The sequence below is a fragment of the Chrysemys picta genome, chromosome 1, assembly GCF_011386835.1.
Source record: "Chrysemys picta bellii isolate R12L10 chromosome 1, ASM1138683v2, whole genome shotgun sequence".
Lineage (NCBI taxonomy): Eukaryota > Metazoa > Chordata > Testudines > Emydidae > Chrysemys > Chrysemys picta.
Window position 1 is genome coordinate 66,651,185 of NC_088791.1, and position 17,182 is coordinate 66,668,366.

General features: G+C 41.3%; 1 protein-coding gene across 3 annotated transcripts in view; it reads right to left on the bottom strand.

The window, feature by feature from the left end:
• BEST3 (bestrophin 3) overlaps window positions 1-17,182 on the bottom strand; it is a 34,092-nt gene that overhangs the window by 4,347 nt on the left and 12,563 nt on the right. For all 3 annotated transcript variants that reach the window (XM_005280048.4, XM_042860140.2, XM_024109095.3), the window contains 5 exons: window positions 14,016-14,170; window positions 13,202-13,279; window positions 12,401-12,553; window positions 4,423-4,503; window positions 2,884-3,035 (listed from right to left, as the gene is read on the bottom strand). In XM_005280048.4, coding sequence (XP_005280105.1) covers window positions 2,884-3,035; window positions 4,423-4,503; window positions 12,401-12,553; window positions 13,202-13,279; window positions 14,016-14,170 — 619 coding nt within the window. The remainder of the gene's footprint in view (window positions 1-2,883; window positions 3,036-4,422; window positions 4,504-12,400; window positions 12,554-13,201; window positions 13,280-14,015; window positions 14,171-17,182) is intronic.

Sequence of the window (17,182 nt, forward strand, 5' to 3'; positions counted from 1 at the left end):
CTGCCCCGTTTTATTTTTATTTATTTATTTATTTATTTAGCTTGGGGCGGCCAAAAAAGCCAGAGCCGGCCCTGAGTAAGGTTTCATGTTAAATGGAAAATATGGTTTATATAATGATCCATTTTCTGTCTGCCTGTCATTAGCGGAACAGAGCTACGTTAACAGTGAGTGATGAGAGTCAGAGAACTTAAGGAACAAATGTGTTCCTAATAAAGGGCCTCCATGAGGTATAAGAGGAGCAAATAAGAGCGAAGTGTGGCTGAAAATCTTCAGATACACTGAAAGGGGTGAGGAGCACAGGCAATGCTGATTGGTTCTCCCTCCTGTCTCAGAACAGTGGAGCGCTCCTCGATGGCAGCTCCACATGATCAGAGCTTTGCGGGGGCAGGAGAAGAACAATTGCTCTGTGCAGTATATTCCTCATTCTATCAGGAAGAGTCTCAGGCAAAAGTTAATGGTGCTCCTGGAAGTGTGGACAGTGTTTAATTTGTGCCAGGAGCCCTAGCACTTCTACGCTTGGCAATTCATAACCCCGGCACCTCTAGGCTTGGTAGTTCATAGCTCTGGCACTGCTGGGCTTGCTGCTTCAGTTATGAAAGTAAAAAAACTGCTTGAGCCCCAGCACCTAATTGCTTGAGCCCCGACACCTCTCGCATGACAAATTAAGCACTGAGCATGGGGTAGGATTTTCAATGGTGCCTAAGTGATTTAGGAGCAGAAGTGCCATTGAAAGTCAATGGGCCTTGTGCTCCCAGTCTCTTAGGTCCTTTTGAAAATCCCACCCATTAGCTTCTGCTTTTCTGCCTGGCTTCTGAGGTTAATGATGAATTACTGCAGCCACACCATTTTGGGAGTGGAGCACAGTTAGTCCTTGCCATGGGGTGTAAAGACAATGGGAGGGAACACTAGAAGAAGAGTCACGGTTGATTGTCCTGAGAGCAGGGATTTCAGGTATGGACATGGCAACTTTGATGGATTGATTAATTCCTTCCACTACTTATAAATGCGATGCTCTGTGACAGCAGAGGATTTAGTTTGGCAGAGAGCACCAGGGAGGATAGACTTGTCCCTAGGAGGAGAGCTAGAATGAAGTCCGAGAGTGGTGAATCTTCTTCCTCTCTGGAATTTGGCTGATGTGAGCCACGCTTGAGATATTTGTTTTGGACTTGGCTGAAACAAGCTATACCTTTAGACCTTGGTTTTGAACTCTGGCTGAAGGATGCCTTGTTATATTTGTTACAGCTGGTTGGGAAAAAATGGAGAAATGGTTTGGGGAAAAATATAGAATTTCAAAGTTGTTATGATTTCAAAGGATTTAAGATGGAACAATTTATATGTTTTTTATATTTTTAATGAAATATTTTTTATAAAAATGTCGGAAGTTTGAATTTTGGGTCCCCTCCTTTCCTCTTTTTTCTCCTCCCCTTTTCTCTTCACGGAATGCAATACATCAAATGATGGCCAACGTGTGTTTTTTCCCTTCATTTTTCCTTTTGCTACTCTGTATCTTTTCCAAAGTTGAAGAAGGAAAAGTAGGAAAAAACATCCTGAACATCATTCTGTTGTATTTTGTGGCAAAAAAGTAGATGAAGAGAGAAAGAAGATTAAGGAGAAAAAACTAACCCCTCCAAAAATGTCAACCTTTCTGGGTTCAGTGAAAAACTTTTGAAAAAAAAATGAAAGTTTTAGGTTTTGAAAAAGCCACTTTTGTTTTTTAAAAAAGTTTCCAATGAAAAATTTCTACCAGCTCTAGTATTTGTTTGCTTCTTAAAGGGACAGGATATTCTTCATGTTCACCGATCTGTTTTACACTAGAGCACATCATATGCGTTTTAACTCAGCTTTCATGCGCTGTCTGGCCCGTCACCGTATTTTATGAGGGTACATCTATACTGCATGTTTCTTTTGGCAGTGTGTAGTGTACATACTGCCCAGCACAGGTATAAATAGCAGTGATGGAGGGACATGGCTTAGGTGAGTAAAGTATAAACACTCCTGAAGGGCGTGTATGTGAATACACACCCTACACAGCTTTCTACTCACCCAAGTCATGCCTTTCCATCTACACTGCTAAAAATACCAGTGTCCCACTGCCAGAGCCTTTCTCCATTGCAGGAAAAGACTCAGCCAGTGAGGAAAACAGCCTTTCTCCGCTGCCTCCCCTCTGCCAGAGCCTCGCTGACACGTGTAGCTACAGACCGCAGTGCAGACACAGCCTGCTTTTCACTGTGGCGGGTAGCTACCCGTACACTACATGCCTCTGCCAGCGGTGTAGACGCAGAGTGCCAGAACAACGAGCAATGTCACATACTCTGGCTGGTTCTTTGCAGTAGGGTTGGTATACGTGCAAGAAAACAATTCTGGATTATTATTAATTGAAAAGTCATAAAACCATTTCTATAGTTAATCTCCCAAAGGTCTGAAATGATCTTACCCAGCAAGAAGAAAGGGAGTGTCTGAATAAGAAACAAGCAAATAAATGGGTATTGTGTTAATTGTTGTATCATGTACACAGAGGATTTAGTACCTTGAAAATTTCTATGAAAAACCTTGCTGCTTCTTTGGTTTATGCTGTTTTATATTGCTACAATACCACAAAAAACCAAAGGGCTAAGTTTGTGTCGCTCTCCTAAAAGGATCATTTAAATCACTAGTTTTCTAATGGCCACTGAGTTTTCCCAGGTGTTGAATTTGTACACTTCTGTGCACATGACAAGAAACCATCACATATTTTTAAACCTGTTTATTTTTAAATGTTGAACTTCAACTTTGAAGTCACATTTATGCATGATATACATTTAAAGATCCATAGGCCTTTAAGATGATTGGATACACATTTTTGTAGCCTTAATGACATCATGAAAAGATGGCAGCTTTACTTACCCCATTTCAATAGTTGAGCCAAGGAAAGATGGAATACAGTAATCGGCAGCGGCCAGTGTGTATGGTGGCTGAGCAGCTGAATCATCCCAGTAAATATCTTTGTCCATCTTTGGTAAGTTCATGTGCATTTCATCCACAGCCAGAAGTGAGACCTGAGATCATAGTTGTAATTACACTATTTTAAATATGGTTTTGTGTATAATATACTATTTCCTGCTATATGGGAAATATTCTTTAGGAAATATGTTTTATGAAATTATGTAAAATGTACATAGTGGCTACAGGCCTGATCCATGTTAATAGGCACTATATAAAAAGCTAAAATAGATTATTTCTGCTCCCACAACGGCAACAAATGTAATTGACTTTAATTAGAATGGGATAGAGCCCCATACGTTTGCTCAACAATTCCCTTCATATTACATCACATTTAATCACAAATGATAAAGAATTAACTTTTCCAGCAAGCATTCTTATTAACTGGATTATTTAGCTAAATGGTCACATGATTCTCTGATGTGCCATGTTTTCAGGAAATGTATGAGGACTATTATTGTGCTATTTGTAGAGATGTTTCTTGTGCAGAAGTTCACATAGAGGAACCTTTAAGCAAACATTGTCCATATTTTTAAAAATATTCCCAACAGAGCATGTGAACAGCCTTGTACCATCGACTTACATATGTAAAAATAAAGGGCTCAGCTGTGACTTTGTAACAAGTTGTATTTAGCTGCATTCCCCCAGGAATGGCCAAGACTGTGACTCAGAGCCCTGTATCAGGTGCAGATACTTCTCTGATGATGCTGGCTCAGCTGAGCTGGCCAGCACATTGCGAGGGGTGGAGCCAAGGTTGCCCTTACTCCTTGTGCCTCCTTCCTCCACCCCCACTCGCTACACACCTGCTCTGGAGTGGTGACCCCATGGAGACTGGTCATCTTCCTGTTCTGCTACCTGCAAAGTGAGTTGCCCATGCAGGTGTAATGGAACTCTTCATGTGCCCTTACTCTCCTGGGTGGTAGGGTCACACTTGTGCCATAAGAAATGTAGGAATAATTTCAACAGCAAGATTTGGTAGTGCTGACTTTTCCTGTAAATTATTTACCTGCTCTGTACAAATATAGGACCAAAATCTGCTACCCATTACACTGGCGCAACCTCATTGACTTCAGTGAGTTTGCAAAGGTTTCAATGAGAACAGAATTTGGTTCAGAGTAGTCTTTCCAGGATCTCCTATGTGGCTGAATTGGTGAGTACAGGCAGGGTTACATGAAATGAACTTGTGGTTAGAGGGCAGCTCAGATGTCTTCACTTTGCATCCTTTCCCCAGCAGACAAGGCATATGAAATGGTGAATTAATAATATACCATCTCTAAAAACAAAACATGGAGGATTCTGGAGATATGATCCCCTTTGGGTAAAGAATCATTTTGTATAACTCTCAGTCCATCCCATTAGCTAGTGTCTCAGATCTATAAGGAATAATTTATAATATATTGCAGTAAAGCAGAAGAGAGGAAAGTAGAGACAAAAAATACTGACCTGCAAATTTCTATCAATGCACCAATTTATTTCAAAATCATCATCATCTTCCCCAAATGGATTAATAAGCTGCTCAGCAACCTACAATTAAAATCACAGACTGAACAAATGCCAATATGCAACGCTTAATGCTGTTGCCTTAAAAGGGCTTAGAAGAGGCTGATTGTTAAGATTTCATGTTCTCTTTCTCCCATGCCCCTTGTTTCCCCCAACATGAATTCCATTGTGATGTTTTGCCAGTCTAGCTGCACTGACTAAGTTGTATAGGTACTTTGGCATTTTAGGTAATGTCAACATATTAATTTTGGTCCCTCTTTGGTTTGGTTACAGGTAATACAGATCTTAATGTATATGGAATTGCAGTGATAGAATTAACATATCTCAGGCTTCTGCACCAAATAACTAACAAAGTTATTCCTATCGGGCAGCAGAGTCAGCCTTAAGTCACTACACCTTCAGGAGGTACCTTTAAGAAAATCAGTGTCTATATTGCATAAAGGTAAGCCTGAACCAAAACAGATCTGTACTCCTCTGAACACAGGGAACGTTCACCTCTGAGTCCCAGCTTTGAATTTAGCTGTCATGAAAGCTGTTTGATTGACTGTCCTGAATCATGAAGTGTAGCTGTGTCAGTCCCGGGATATTAGCGAGACAAGGTGGGTGAGGTAATATTTTATTGGACCGACTTTTGTTGGTGAGAAAGACAAGCTTTCGAGCTTACTTACTTCAGGACCTGAAGAAGAGCTCTGTGTAAGCTCAAAAGCTTGTCTCTCTCACCAACAGAAGTTGGTCCAATAAAAGATATTACCTCACCCACCTTGTCTTGCTGGATAATGAAGTCATCTATAGATCTGTAGAATAAATACACAGTACCTAGGCAATGCTAGTGGACGCTTTTCCCACACTGCCCAACAAATGCATCTCAAATTGATCTGGAGGGACCACGTTTAGAGATGAGATTGAGCTATCCTCTCCTTGCGATACTGTCACTCACAACTGTGGTGGTTCTAAAGCGGACACCAATGCCCTAGGAACTATATGGAGACCCTCTGTTCATTCCATGAAGGTTTCTGTGATAAGCTGGGCCTCTCGTTAGGGTCACAGTCAGGCTGTTAGAGTCTCTTTCCCTTTAAAAGTCCTTTCCCCACTTGGGAGCTTTAGTCTAGCCTTTCTGGGTCCCATTTAAGGGGGTGTTCGGTCTCTTGGTTTCCTTATAAAGGTCTGCTTTGTCCTTGTGGGCAGCAGAGGCTTGCTAGCTGTTTCCCCTCTCAGTGACTCTGGAAATATCAGCTTGCTGGGGCACAGAAGCTTTCCCCCTGGTTGCACTTCTTCCTGTGACAAGCGCTCCTTTTAAACTTGCTTCCTCCAACTGGTGCAGACCCTGCAGGTGTGCCTGTCTGATAGCAGGTGAGCCCAGAGGGGCTTGTTAGCTTTCTCCAGCTTGGGGTGGGGGAGTGCCCCAACACAGTCACCCGACACCTACATGATTGCAATAACATTTGATTAGTGGTGACCTGGACTGGATTTGAACTGGGGATTTTGCAGCTAAAGGCTTTGCATCCCATTACTAGCCTGCTCAAGGGGAGGAGGATGGCAACCTTCATGCAGTCCTCCCTGAACAATCAATGCTATCAACGTGTTGACTGAATGCCGATTGATGGCCTCGCTGTCTAAAAAGCAGCTCAGGGTACCAGCCCTCTCAACTGTCTATGACAGTCTTTTACCCTGCTCAAAACGACTCAGCTGGAATCTCCCGGAAATCAGTTACATCACCTTTCCATCCTTAAGTCTGGTTAGCGTGGCCCCCTGATGGGCTAGCTTTGGGGGAGGGATAGCTCAGTGGTTTGAGTATTGGCCTGCTAAACCCAGGGTTGTGAGTTTAATCCTTGAGGGGGCCACTTAGGGAACTGGGGTAAAAATCTGTCTGGGGATTGGTCCTGCTTTGAGCAGGGGGTTGGACTAGATGACCTCCTGAGGACCCTTCCAAACCTGATATTTTATTATTCTATTGTTGAGCTCACAGCCACACCCAAGTCATACTGAGTGTTTCTCTCTAGCCTGGTGTTAGTCGAGAAAAGCACGCCGCCTTAAAAATGGAATGCAATGAAAGCCAGGGTGTCCTCGTACCTTGCTTATTGCAAACAGAAAATAGACTCTACATTTTGTTTTTATTCAGACTGAATTATTTTAAATTTTATTTTGAAATCATTTAAGTTGAGAAGGAGGCTCGGCCTTCAGGGAAGCAGGGGGCTCCCATTCTGTAGTGATGGTAACTGGGCAGTGTGAGGCTGGGGGCTGGGAAAAGGTCTTTGCAATTGGCTGGTAAAAGAACCCGCCTGAGCTGGCAATAGCCTTCTCCATTTTTTTCTGAAAAAAGACGTATCTGTATGATGGGGGACATGGTCACAGGGAGAGGAAGAGATCTCTGGAGATGGTTTGAAATTTGTGGGAAACTCAGACTGGGTTTAGGGCCTGAGACTGAAGTTTCAAGAATAGGATGGGCTGGACCTTGCCCTAAAGCTGGGGGTGTTTCCTGCCAGCCTCTCCCTCATCAGCCCGTAGCCCACGGGAAAGTCAGGTTTGCAGTATAGGGCTATGGACAGCTTTGCTGGGAAGACGACTGGGCACATATAATGCTTCCTTCCCTCAGAGCAAGGAGAGAACCAGAGAGGTTTCTCCTAGAGAAAGGGGCAAATGACACATCATTTCCCCCTTATGTTTGCTCTTTCTTGTCAAACATCTGGCTTTAATTTGGCAAAGCCTTTGTGAACAATCCCTGGGGGAAGTCGTACCAATCCCAGAAAGCCCCGGGCAGGGTCAGGTTTTGTATTAACATTGGAAAGAATTCCACAGTGTGGCCTTTGTTTTCTTTGGAATGCTCCACTTACAAAGAAGGGCTGTATGCATTAAAACAGCCATATTGGGTTAGACCAATGGTCCATCTAGCCCAGTATCCTGTCTTCCGATCGTGGCCAATGCCAGGTGCTTCAGAGGGAACGAACAGAACAGGTATGTTTATCTATAATCTATGTTTATCATAGGGGCACTGTGGTGTTTCAGCTGTTCTCTGTGGGGGAGCATTGGAAGTGTTAGTGACTGAGAGTCTTAGGAGTCTTTTAGGGGTCTAGGTGTCATAAATGAACCAGGAGGATCTCCAATGGTCTTCGTCACTCTCCCAAATCTTGCTTGCTTGGGCTGTGTGGAGAAGGCTCTTCCCCCTTTCAACCTCCCCACTGATTCTGTGCTAAAACAGTGTATGGGGGTCTTGTGGTTAAGGCCCTGCCCTCAACCCAGGAGATTGGGAGTCAATTCCCAAATCGGCCACAGATTTCATTTGACTTTGGGCAAGTCACTTAATTTTCTGGGCCTCAATTCCCCATCTGTAAAATGGAGAGACAAATACTTATTTTCTCCCATTGTTTGTCTGTCATGTCTAATTAGATCTCAATCCTGCAATTTACAGCTTGGGGGTGAATTGCTGGGCCCACCCAGAGCCCCTTAGAAATCAATGGGTTTCTGTGTGGGTGCAGCACTCAAACTGCACATAGTAAATTGCAAGAGTTAGGGCTTAAATTGGAAGCTCTTTGGGAGAAAGGGTCTCTTCCTAAGTGTTTGTACAGCCCCCATTCAGTGGGGCTCTAATCAGTAGGTGCTCCCATAATACAAATAACTAACAATAGTAATAAGAATCACTTCCTGTGTACAGTATTTGCGATATATTAAAGATTTTTCGACATCGTGCCATTCAGTATTCACAGGAAAACTGTAGCTGGGTCTCATTCACTAGCTAGGAGAAGATGAGAATTAAAAGCCCAGACTCAGATAGGGAGGAGGGGAGAGGTGCCTTTGGTAGGTGGCATTAACATTGCAAGTATAACTATGTTGCTGTTTGGATAGAAATAAACCAGAGAACAAGCTGTCTCGTGGCTTCTAAGTGGAGCCACTTCCTCAGCTAGCTCTAAGTCAGCGACCCCACAGCACGCACGGCACCGAACAGAAGCTGATAGGCACACTCAGGCGTAGTGGCCGGGAAAACCTCAGCTGTGGCCTTTTGACTGGCTGACCTGCCACCAGCATGTAGCCCATGAGATCATCCTCTGAAAATGAATGCAGTGCAGTACAGCGAAGATCTATTTTTGGATTGCTGGCTATCACAGCTGAATGGCTTATAAATTAGTCTGGGACAAGCGTCTCATGTGATGGGAAATCTCGTCCCATGTACGGTATGTGTAACAAATCAGATGCACAGCCTAAGAATGGAGACCAGTTTAGCCACATTTATGTTATTGAACTGCAAAATAGTGGTTCGAGACTCTATCTGCAATCCTGTTGAAGGCCCTGTGGACTTTGTCGCAAACAGGATTTACCGTATATTTGGCCAAACTCCTGAATTCTATGGCACTTTTGGAGCAGCGGACTGGAAATTCAGTGGCAGCTTTGTTTAAATTGTAAAAGCAGTCCAATGGCTCCTTTTTTTTTGTTTATTTTGTTATTAAATTAAGTTTATGCTTGCATTTTTGGGTTTTCATATAAAGTGATTTTTATAATGAAAATTATATCTGAAGTTGCCAGGGCCAAGCTGGTAGAGGTCTTGAGCTCAACTAGAAAAGGTGCTATAGATGGACTTTGGTATAGATTAAGGGAAAGAGCATTCCAAAACTGAAGGGGCCATTTCTCATCTTCTATGATTACATTGTTGGATGGACAATCTAGAAGTCCAACTCCACTGATAGGTCACAATTAGAGGCAGTGCAGCAGACTCAGGAAGACTGGCCCAGTCTAGCTTTGTATACTAACAATAGTAGACAACATACTACGAAACCTTATGTACTAACAATATACTAACTAATCTTGGTATACTATCAATAAAATCTTGAAGAACACCCTGTAGAGAATAAGTCCCATAAATGCATTTAACAGGGTGAGTTTCTGCACCTTCAAAAAACGCCTGTGTTTCTACTCCTAAGTGTGTATTATCACATACATACACAACTATTTATATCTTTGAAAACAAAAGGTACCTGATTCTCCCACTGCAGGATCAGACTAACTGCCATTGATTTTTCCCAAGGTAAGAGAATGAAGTTCATGCTTTTGATAACATACAATGAACGATTTTATTCTTTTTTTTTTTAAATATATTTTTAAGGAAATAAGGAACATAAATGCCATCCCAGTCATAAATTTAAAGTAGCATTAAGCTCATAGCATAAACCAATAATAACCCCCCCAACACTCACTGTTTGGCTATTTCTTCTAAGAATGAATGTAAGACTTAATTCTGAATTTTCAGAGTTTTGCTGAGTTGTGTCATAAGGTGTTGGGTTTTTTTGGTATTTATTATTACATTGCAGCTTGGTATATGTGTTAGCACAGAATTGCACAAAACGTGCATGACAGACAGTGAAACTGTAAATACTTGGCGTGGTTTGGTTACAAACGGTTTGTAAACCTTTGGAGTGAACCTGGGATGATTTATGGAAAGATTCAGTCTCACATGGTTTCAACATGAAACCAGATACAATGTGACAATTCTGACTGATTTTGACTCTGTGTTTCAGGGTCCTTCTGAACCTGATACATAGGCATGGGCCTACCTGCATGAATCAAAACCAAAGAAAATGCTTCCAGACAAAGGGACTGACCCTGCATTCTCTCCATTTACAAAACTCCCCCAGAGGGCTTCCCATATTAGGCCCTAAAACTGGCTGGTTTTGCACAATTTTTATCATTGTGCTAATGCCAACTAGTTTTTCAAAGCTTACAGTAATGATTTAACGAAGCAAGAGTGAGATTTACATGACTGTTGGGCTTAATATATGAATTTGCTTAATACTGCCTGGTTGAGTTTTCATTTCATTTTTTTCCCTTTGAATTAATCTACTTTGTTATTAATTGCAGGGGCAAGAATAAATAGGGAGAATATTGCTTAATTGTTTAATTACACACCTGATGAGGAGATGTTAACTGATCTGTTACAAAACAAAACAATGGCCATAAAAAATCCAACTTCTTTTGCAACTCCACTCTTTAATGAACTGCTTCATGTGGTGCTAGTAGTGTAGTCAATATTAGCTGTCACTATTTCATTGCCACCCGAAAGTGGGTAACTCCATTTGGCTTCTACAAGGCAGGCTGACTTTGACCATAAGCAAAACAAGTGGTTTAGAGCCCTGCACCCCATTCCACCTCTGCAACACCATCTCCCCAACTGGACACAAAATTGGAGAGGGAGGAAATTCATGGCCTAAATTTTCACCCATCTTTGGCCATCTTATTGTCCAACTCCCAGGTCTGGATTCTGCAAGGATAATAGGCCCATATCCACAAAGGTATGTAGGAACCTAATCCCCAGATTTAGGCACATAGCCCAGATCCTCAGAAGTATTTAGACACCTAATTCTCATTGATTTCAGTGGCACCTAGGACCCTAAATATTTCTGTGGATCTGGGCCCTAAGTCCTAGTTTTAGGCACCACTGTTATCCAGAAAAACCCGGCTTGGCTGCTGCTGAACTCTGAAAGCACCTAAATTCACTCAATGCCTAAATTTTGTGTGTAAAATTTCCCTTGATGCTGAAGTTTCTGCCTCCTTCTAGGTATTTGGACACCCATCTCCCACCTAAACACCAGAGAGACCCATGAACTGAGAGCAGCTAGGTATTCCTCGCCTATCTTGCCCATGGGGCCTGACCCTGTAATGGTGCTCAGAGGTAGGGTGACCAAATGTCCTGTTTTTAAAGGGATAGTGCCATTTTTTGGGACTTTTTCTTTTATAGGCACTTATTACCCCCCCACCCCCGTTCCGTTTTTTTCACAGTTGCTATCTGGTCACCCTACTCACAGGCCATCTACCGGATCATGGCCCTTTCAAAATCTTCTGCTGTTCCTACCACCACCCTTATAACTGTTATCCTAGTGGTTAGTGCACTCATCTGTGACGTGGGAGACCCAGATTCAATTCCCCCCTCAGGCAGAGTGGAAGAAAGTGAACTGGGATCTCCTATCTTTCAGGAGTGTGCATTAACCACTGAGCTATGGAATATTCTGATCTGGGGCTCTCTCAGTCTGTCCTGTTGAAGTTGTTCTAATTTGGATTCATAGTTAAATAGTCATTGGGTCAGAAAGAGACAGAGAATGAGAGTCCCCTGGCCCCAATTACTCTGTCATTATTTAGCCACAGTGGAGCAGCTTTGACGGGTGAGATTGAGAGAACCCCACATCAGAATAGCTCAGTGGCTAAAGCACTCTTTTGACCCCTCTATAAATCCTTTCTCCCCCTCAGGCTGACATCTCAGGTGAGTATTCTAACCACTGGGCTAAAACGTATAATGTCAGCATCAGCACCACCTCCTCCTCAGGCTGTTTTATTGGAGTGAGGCAGGTGCCTAATGTATTCCCACAAGAAATGACAGACACACCCCTCTTGTCAGCATCTCCCATTGGCTAGCTTAGTAGGGATTCACCTAACATGATGGTTTTGTGGATAGCATTCTTAGGTGCCTATCTCTTCCCATTCATTGTATAGGGAGCCGAGGCACCTCACTTAGATTTTGTGGATCACATTGTTATGCCTGTGATTTTCTATGTGCCTAAAATTGAGCATTACAATACCTCCGTCTCTTTGTGGATCCAGGCCGTGCTTCATTGGGAGTTTTCAGTGCTCACCTCCTCGCAGAAGGTACTTTCAGGATTCTGACCCTTCCTTGCAACCACACTTATTGTAAGACCCACCTTGGGCGGATTGAAAATGTAATGGATGATTTTCTAAGCTCTTCCTGAAGATCAGCCACTGGACACCTTGTGCTACATTTATCCTTTGGTGTAACATCATTAAGCTTCAATGAATTTACAACAAATTTGAATCTGGCCCCTTGACTTGAGCTGACTTGGGGGGATTTCACCTACTACCTTTCCCCAAAGATGTAGCCAAATCAACACCAAATTATTTGTTGTTGTAGTTGACAAATATAGCTTACCTTGAGCCATCCTGCGTAGAAGAAGAATTGTAACAGTGTGAAGACTGGAATGTAAAGATCCAAGTCATGTCCTACATATCCTTGCTCAGGATCCAAAAACTGACGTCCTATCAGACATGCAAAGAAGAAGGTATAGACCGCAAGAGTGACAACCTGCAACAAATAAAAGCTACATTAAAATAATATAATAAACATTCTTTATGTATAAGGCACCACATTCCCATAGGCTGCTGGGTGCCTAACACAATAGTATTTTAATATTATAGATAAACATTACAAATAAAATGGCAACATGATCTATTGATAGCCAGGAAATGTGTATAGAATCATAGAATATCAGGATTGGAAGGAACCTCAGGAGGTCATCTAGTCCAACCTCCTGCTCAAAGCAGGACAAATCCTCAGACAGATATTTAGCCCAGTTCCCTAAATGGCCCCCTTGAGGGCTGAACTCACAACCCTTGGTTTGGCAGGCCAATGCGCAAACCCCTGAGCTATCCCTCCCCCTAGCAGAAACACAAAACAACAATTCATAACCCACCCACCCACCCTCAACTTATTGAACCCCCCAGTATCTTCCCAGCCTCCCAAACCACCCAGCACCTTCACATCAAACATAACTTAAAATGTCTGGCCAATCATCCTAGAGACCATGTCCAAGATGGCAGCTGCAGAATGCTCAGAATCTCTGAGAATTAGGTCACTTATGTGGGTGCCTAAATATGGATTTAGGAATTTAACGTTAAGCCCTTCTTTTTGAAAATCTTGGTCCAAATTTTGGGAATAGTAATATCTCAGTACCTGTGTGTAGACCAGTGGAATTCCAACCCAGTCATAACCAAATAGAAGACTACACCAAGACCGGTACTTATTCATTTCCTAAATAGGAAACAAAACAAAATGTGTGACATTCGCTCCAAAATAATAATGGGTTCGTCACAATTAATTTCACATAAATGAAAGGCTGTAAAACAGTATACTCTGTCTGCACCAAATTTAATGAATTAGAAATGGATATGATAAATATTCTGTACATCATCAACACATTATAAAATTCAATTGTACAATGGACTTAGGAAGCTTGGTGGAATGCTTAGCTTCTTAACAAATTATCTCTTGTTCCATTATTTCAAATTTGTATGCTGTCCAGGGATATTGGCAGGAGGATATGTTTTACATTACAAAAAAGGGTTATTGATTGTTTCATGATACATTTGGGCACTGTTTTTGTTAAAATAAAAAATATTAAATTAAAATAATAAGCCCCCTAAAGATAAACAACTTCTCAATCTTTTGGGGTTTTTTTAACTACAGTGGAGTTACTCTCGGTTTATAGCAGTGAAAGTGAGAGCAGAATTTTGCTCACTGATTTGGTATTTCAGTCAATCATCTCTCATTTATATAAATATTGTCACATTAAGCACTTGGTGGTGGAGTTGGTTTTGTGCATAGTACGTGCATAAACAAACACACTTGGTATAAATCTAGAGTAAGTCCACTGAGGTGGGGAGGAAAAGATTGGAAAGTTGTATGTAATAGATAAAGTTATATAGGTGAACAGACAATGCATAGTGATTTCAGCATCTGTTTCTGTAGATTTATTTTTCCTACTTACATTCATCAGTGTCTGAAGGTCTACACTGTCTCTAATTCTACCGTCTTTTCGTGCCTTAGATGCTAGATTTCCAAACCAGACAAATGGAATCCAGTATTTAAGATGGGGAGACTTAAGATGATCAAAGTTTTTTCTTTCATCTACTGTCATAAAACCTGTTTACAAAAGAAAAATAGATGGTTTATAGTGTCCCAAGGTGCAGTTAGTTTGCAAATTATTGGTGCCTATGTTGAGAGCTCAAGTACTAAAATATATTTTTATGGAACATTAATTTCCATGCAGCAGAATGATTCTGAACATTGTGTGTGTGGTATTTATATAAAACTATACTGAACTCTACTCATAGCTTTCCCCATTAGTTTCCTTCTCCCATTCTTCTCTGTAGTGGACCCAGCTTCCCAATATAGAGCATCAGTCTCCTTGCAACATCTACCTAAATAAAATTCCAGGTTTATATAGAAAGCTAGACCTCTCAGATAATATATATTAGTCTAAAAATAACTTATTTTCTTATATGCTGCTGAAGTACTGCAGTTGTACTATACTAGTATTACACACATCACTCTCATTTAATGTTCTATTTTTAGGCAAGAAGAAACTAAATAATATCAAAAGATTATCATTCAACAGTAATTGCTTGTTGTGGTGTCTTAAAACTTGTTGAAAGTTATAGTGGGGTCACAGGAGCTTCTGACTCGGATAAATTTTCACTAAAATTTCAAAGAGTGAATGGGCAATAATGAATAAAAGTATGTTTAGTAAACCAAGTTCAATGGAGATTGGATTTATCGCCCTTAAAATGCTTATCGGCAGGATTTTGTTTCTTTTGGTTTATTCAGTAGTGTTAAAAGAGGGAAAGAGAACTCTGCTCAGAAATCCCAAATCTCTGGGTTAACTTTACCCTCCCCCACCAATTAGAAGGATATTGGGATTCCAGGGGCAGAAGGAGGTGGAGCCAAGGTTGTCTCTAGAAGCATAGCTTCACTGGAGTAGCATTGTGCATATAGTGGAAGTGGGAGCAGTGTAGCCCCAGAGCTGGCCCAGAGACAAGGGGACATTGCTCAGAAAGTGGATACTCTGATTTACGGAGGTGACCTCTCCATGCCTGTTCCACTGTCCTCTCCTCACTTCTACCTACTCGATTAATGGTTTGGGAACCTCGCATTTTCCCCATGCAGTGGGGTGATCTGGCCCTGGCCACTGTCAGGTAAAAGCTGGTCCCAAAGGTAGGTTTGGGGGAAATACTTTTTTACTAATCCTAGGAACAATAGAATTGTTTTCATTAATTTACAATTATAAACCATTTTTATACCAGTAAACACCTCCCTGCAGCATTTGTAACCTCCTCATCCCTGCATTGTGCTACTGCCTGAGAACCAGACGGTGAAATTTACTAGAAACTGACAGTAAACAAAAGAGAACTATAAACATTTGAAGAGTTTCAGAAAACAACTAGCCATGAAGAAAATGATTGTTTCCTTGGTTCCTTCATGCCTGAGTTATTTCTCACCTTGACTATTGCAATATCCCCGCTTTCTAGCTCTCACCTTTCCATTCCGTTCAAAATGTTGCAGCTAAAATAGTCTTACTAAGTAACCAAAAAAGGTGGTTGTTATTTTAAATATTTGTGTGATGGTAATGTTTAGAGGTCCCAACTGCTATCTGGGGCTCTATTGTGCTAGTGACTGTACAAACACATAGACGCCAATCTTACAAACAATTACACACACATGCTTAACTTTACTACTGGGAGTCAAGTTAAGCACGTGCTTAAGTGTTTGCAGGATTGGGGCCTAAATCGACAGACAGACAAGGATAGAGGGGGAAACAGAGGCAGAGAGGTGAAGTGGCTTGAACTGATTATTAGCACATTCTCCGTGTGCACAAGGCAACTGCACAATTTAAGGTATCCCAGGGTTAATGTGTCACTATATTTTTGTAACAGGGTGAACAGATTTTTCTGTGTCCCTGGGAGGAGGTGGAAGGGGGGTTAATTCCCAGCCAGGCTTCAGAGTCAATTTAAGGAGGTACTCCATGTGGAAGCTAATTAGGTAAAAATGGGATTATGTAGGATGAACACTTTAAACAAGGTGGCTGGGGTAACATTGGAGCTGCTCAGTTTGGGTTGTATTGTTTGTTTGTTTGAGTTTACTGCTCATGAAGATGTATGGAAGGGATGCTGCCAGATATTTTTGCCATGTTTGTGTCAATTTGGGTTAAATCAGGACGCCTGATATAAAGCTCTATGCTGAGAGGGTAATTTGTGCTCAAACATGAGAGCCTTTTGTAAACTCTCTTTTGTTGTGCTGACCCAGACTCTAAGACAATCACTAACAGGACAGGCATTTGGTAACCTGGCAATACAGGAGATAGCAAAGAGCTGTGCCCTAGTCTATAAAAGTCATGTGGTTACAGTATTTTGGGTAAACTTATAAATATAATCGGTATTTTGGCAATCTTAAAATGCAGAGATATTTGAAGGAGTGACTGGTTAAATATGCCATCATGAGGTTTATTGTTTCTCAGTGATTTCCATATAAAATCTTCTCAGTTGAAATCAAAATGATGGTTTTTCAGACTTTAAATGCTGCAAATTCAATCTGGAATTTGAAAATCAAGCTATATTTTTTTCTTGACTCTCACTAGTAATACAGATTTTGCAATCAGACCTTCATTTCCAATTTTCCTAATGGTACATGAATCAACACAGAATAAAAAGAAATGAGATACTAAAAACTTAGTTATGTATGTAAAGTAAGATGATAAGATAGGAGTAGTTGTGTTGAATAAGAACATGACATTTTAAAGTAGTGTTTTGCTGGGCATAACTGCACGTTAAATTTCTTTTACAGTTACTGTAATAAAACGCAAAGAACAATAATATTACAGCTATGTATTGAAAAGGTGTCTAGAACACGTGCTACTGATTTTGATGAGTAAAAAGGAAAAGTATCCGATATCCTCAAGTGAGTCAACAAAGTGAGAGTTCAACAGAAAGATGCAGCACTTTTGAAATGTTCTGTCAGTTAACAACAGAATACAGCGAGACTTTTAAAAAGTGTCTGTGCAGTTCTGCTGCCAGCTTTAGTGATCATCATAATAAAAAAGCAGCGGTAGCCAAAAAAATCTGATGGCACAATCATGGAACCTGCTGTAACGTTTTATAG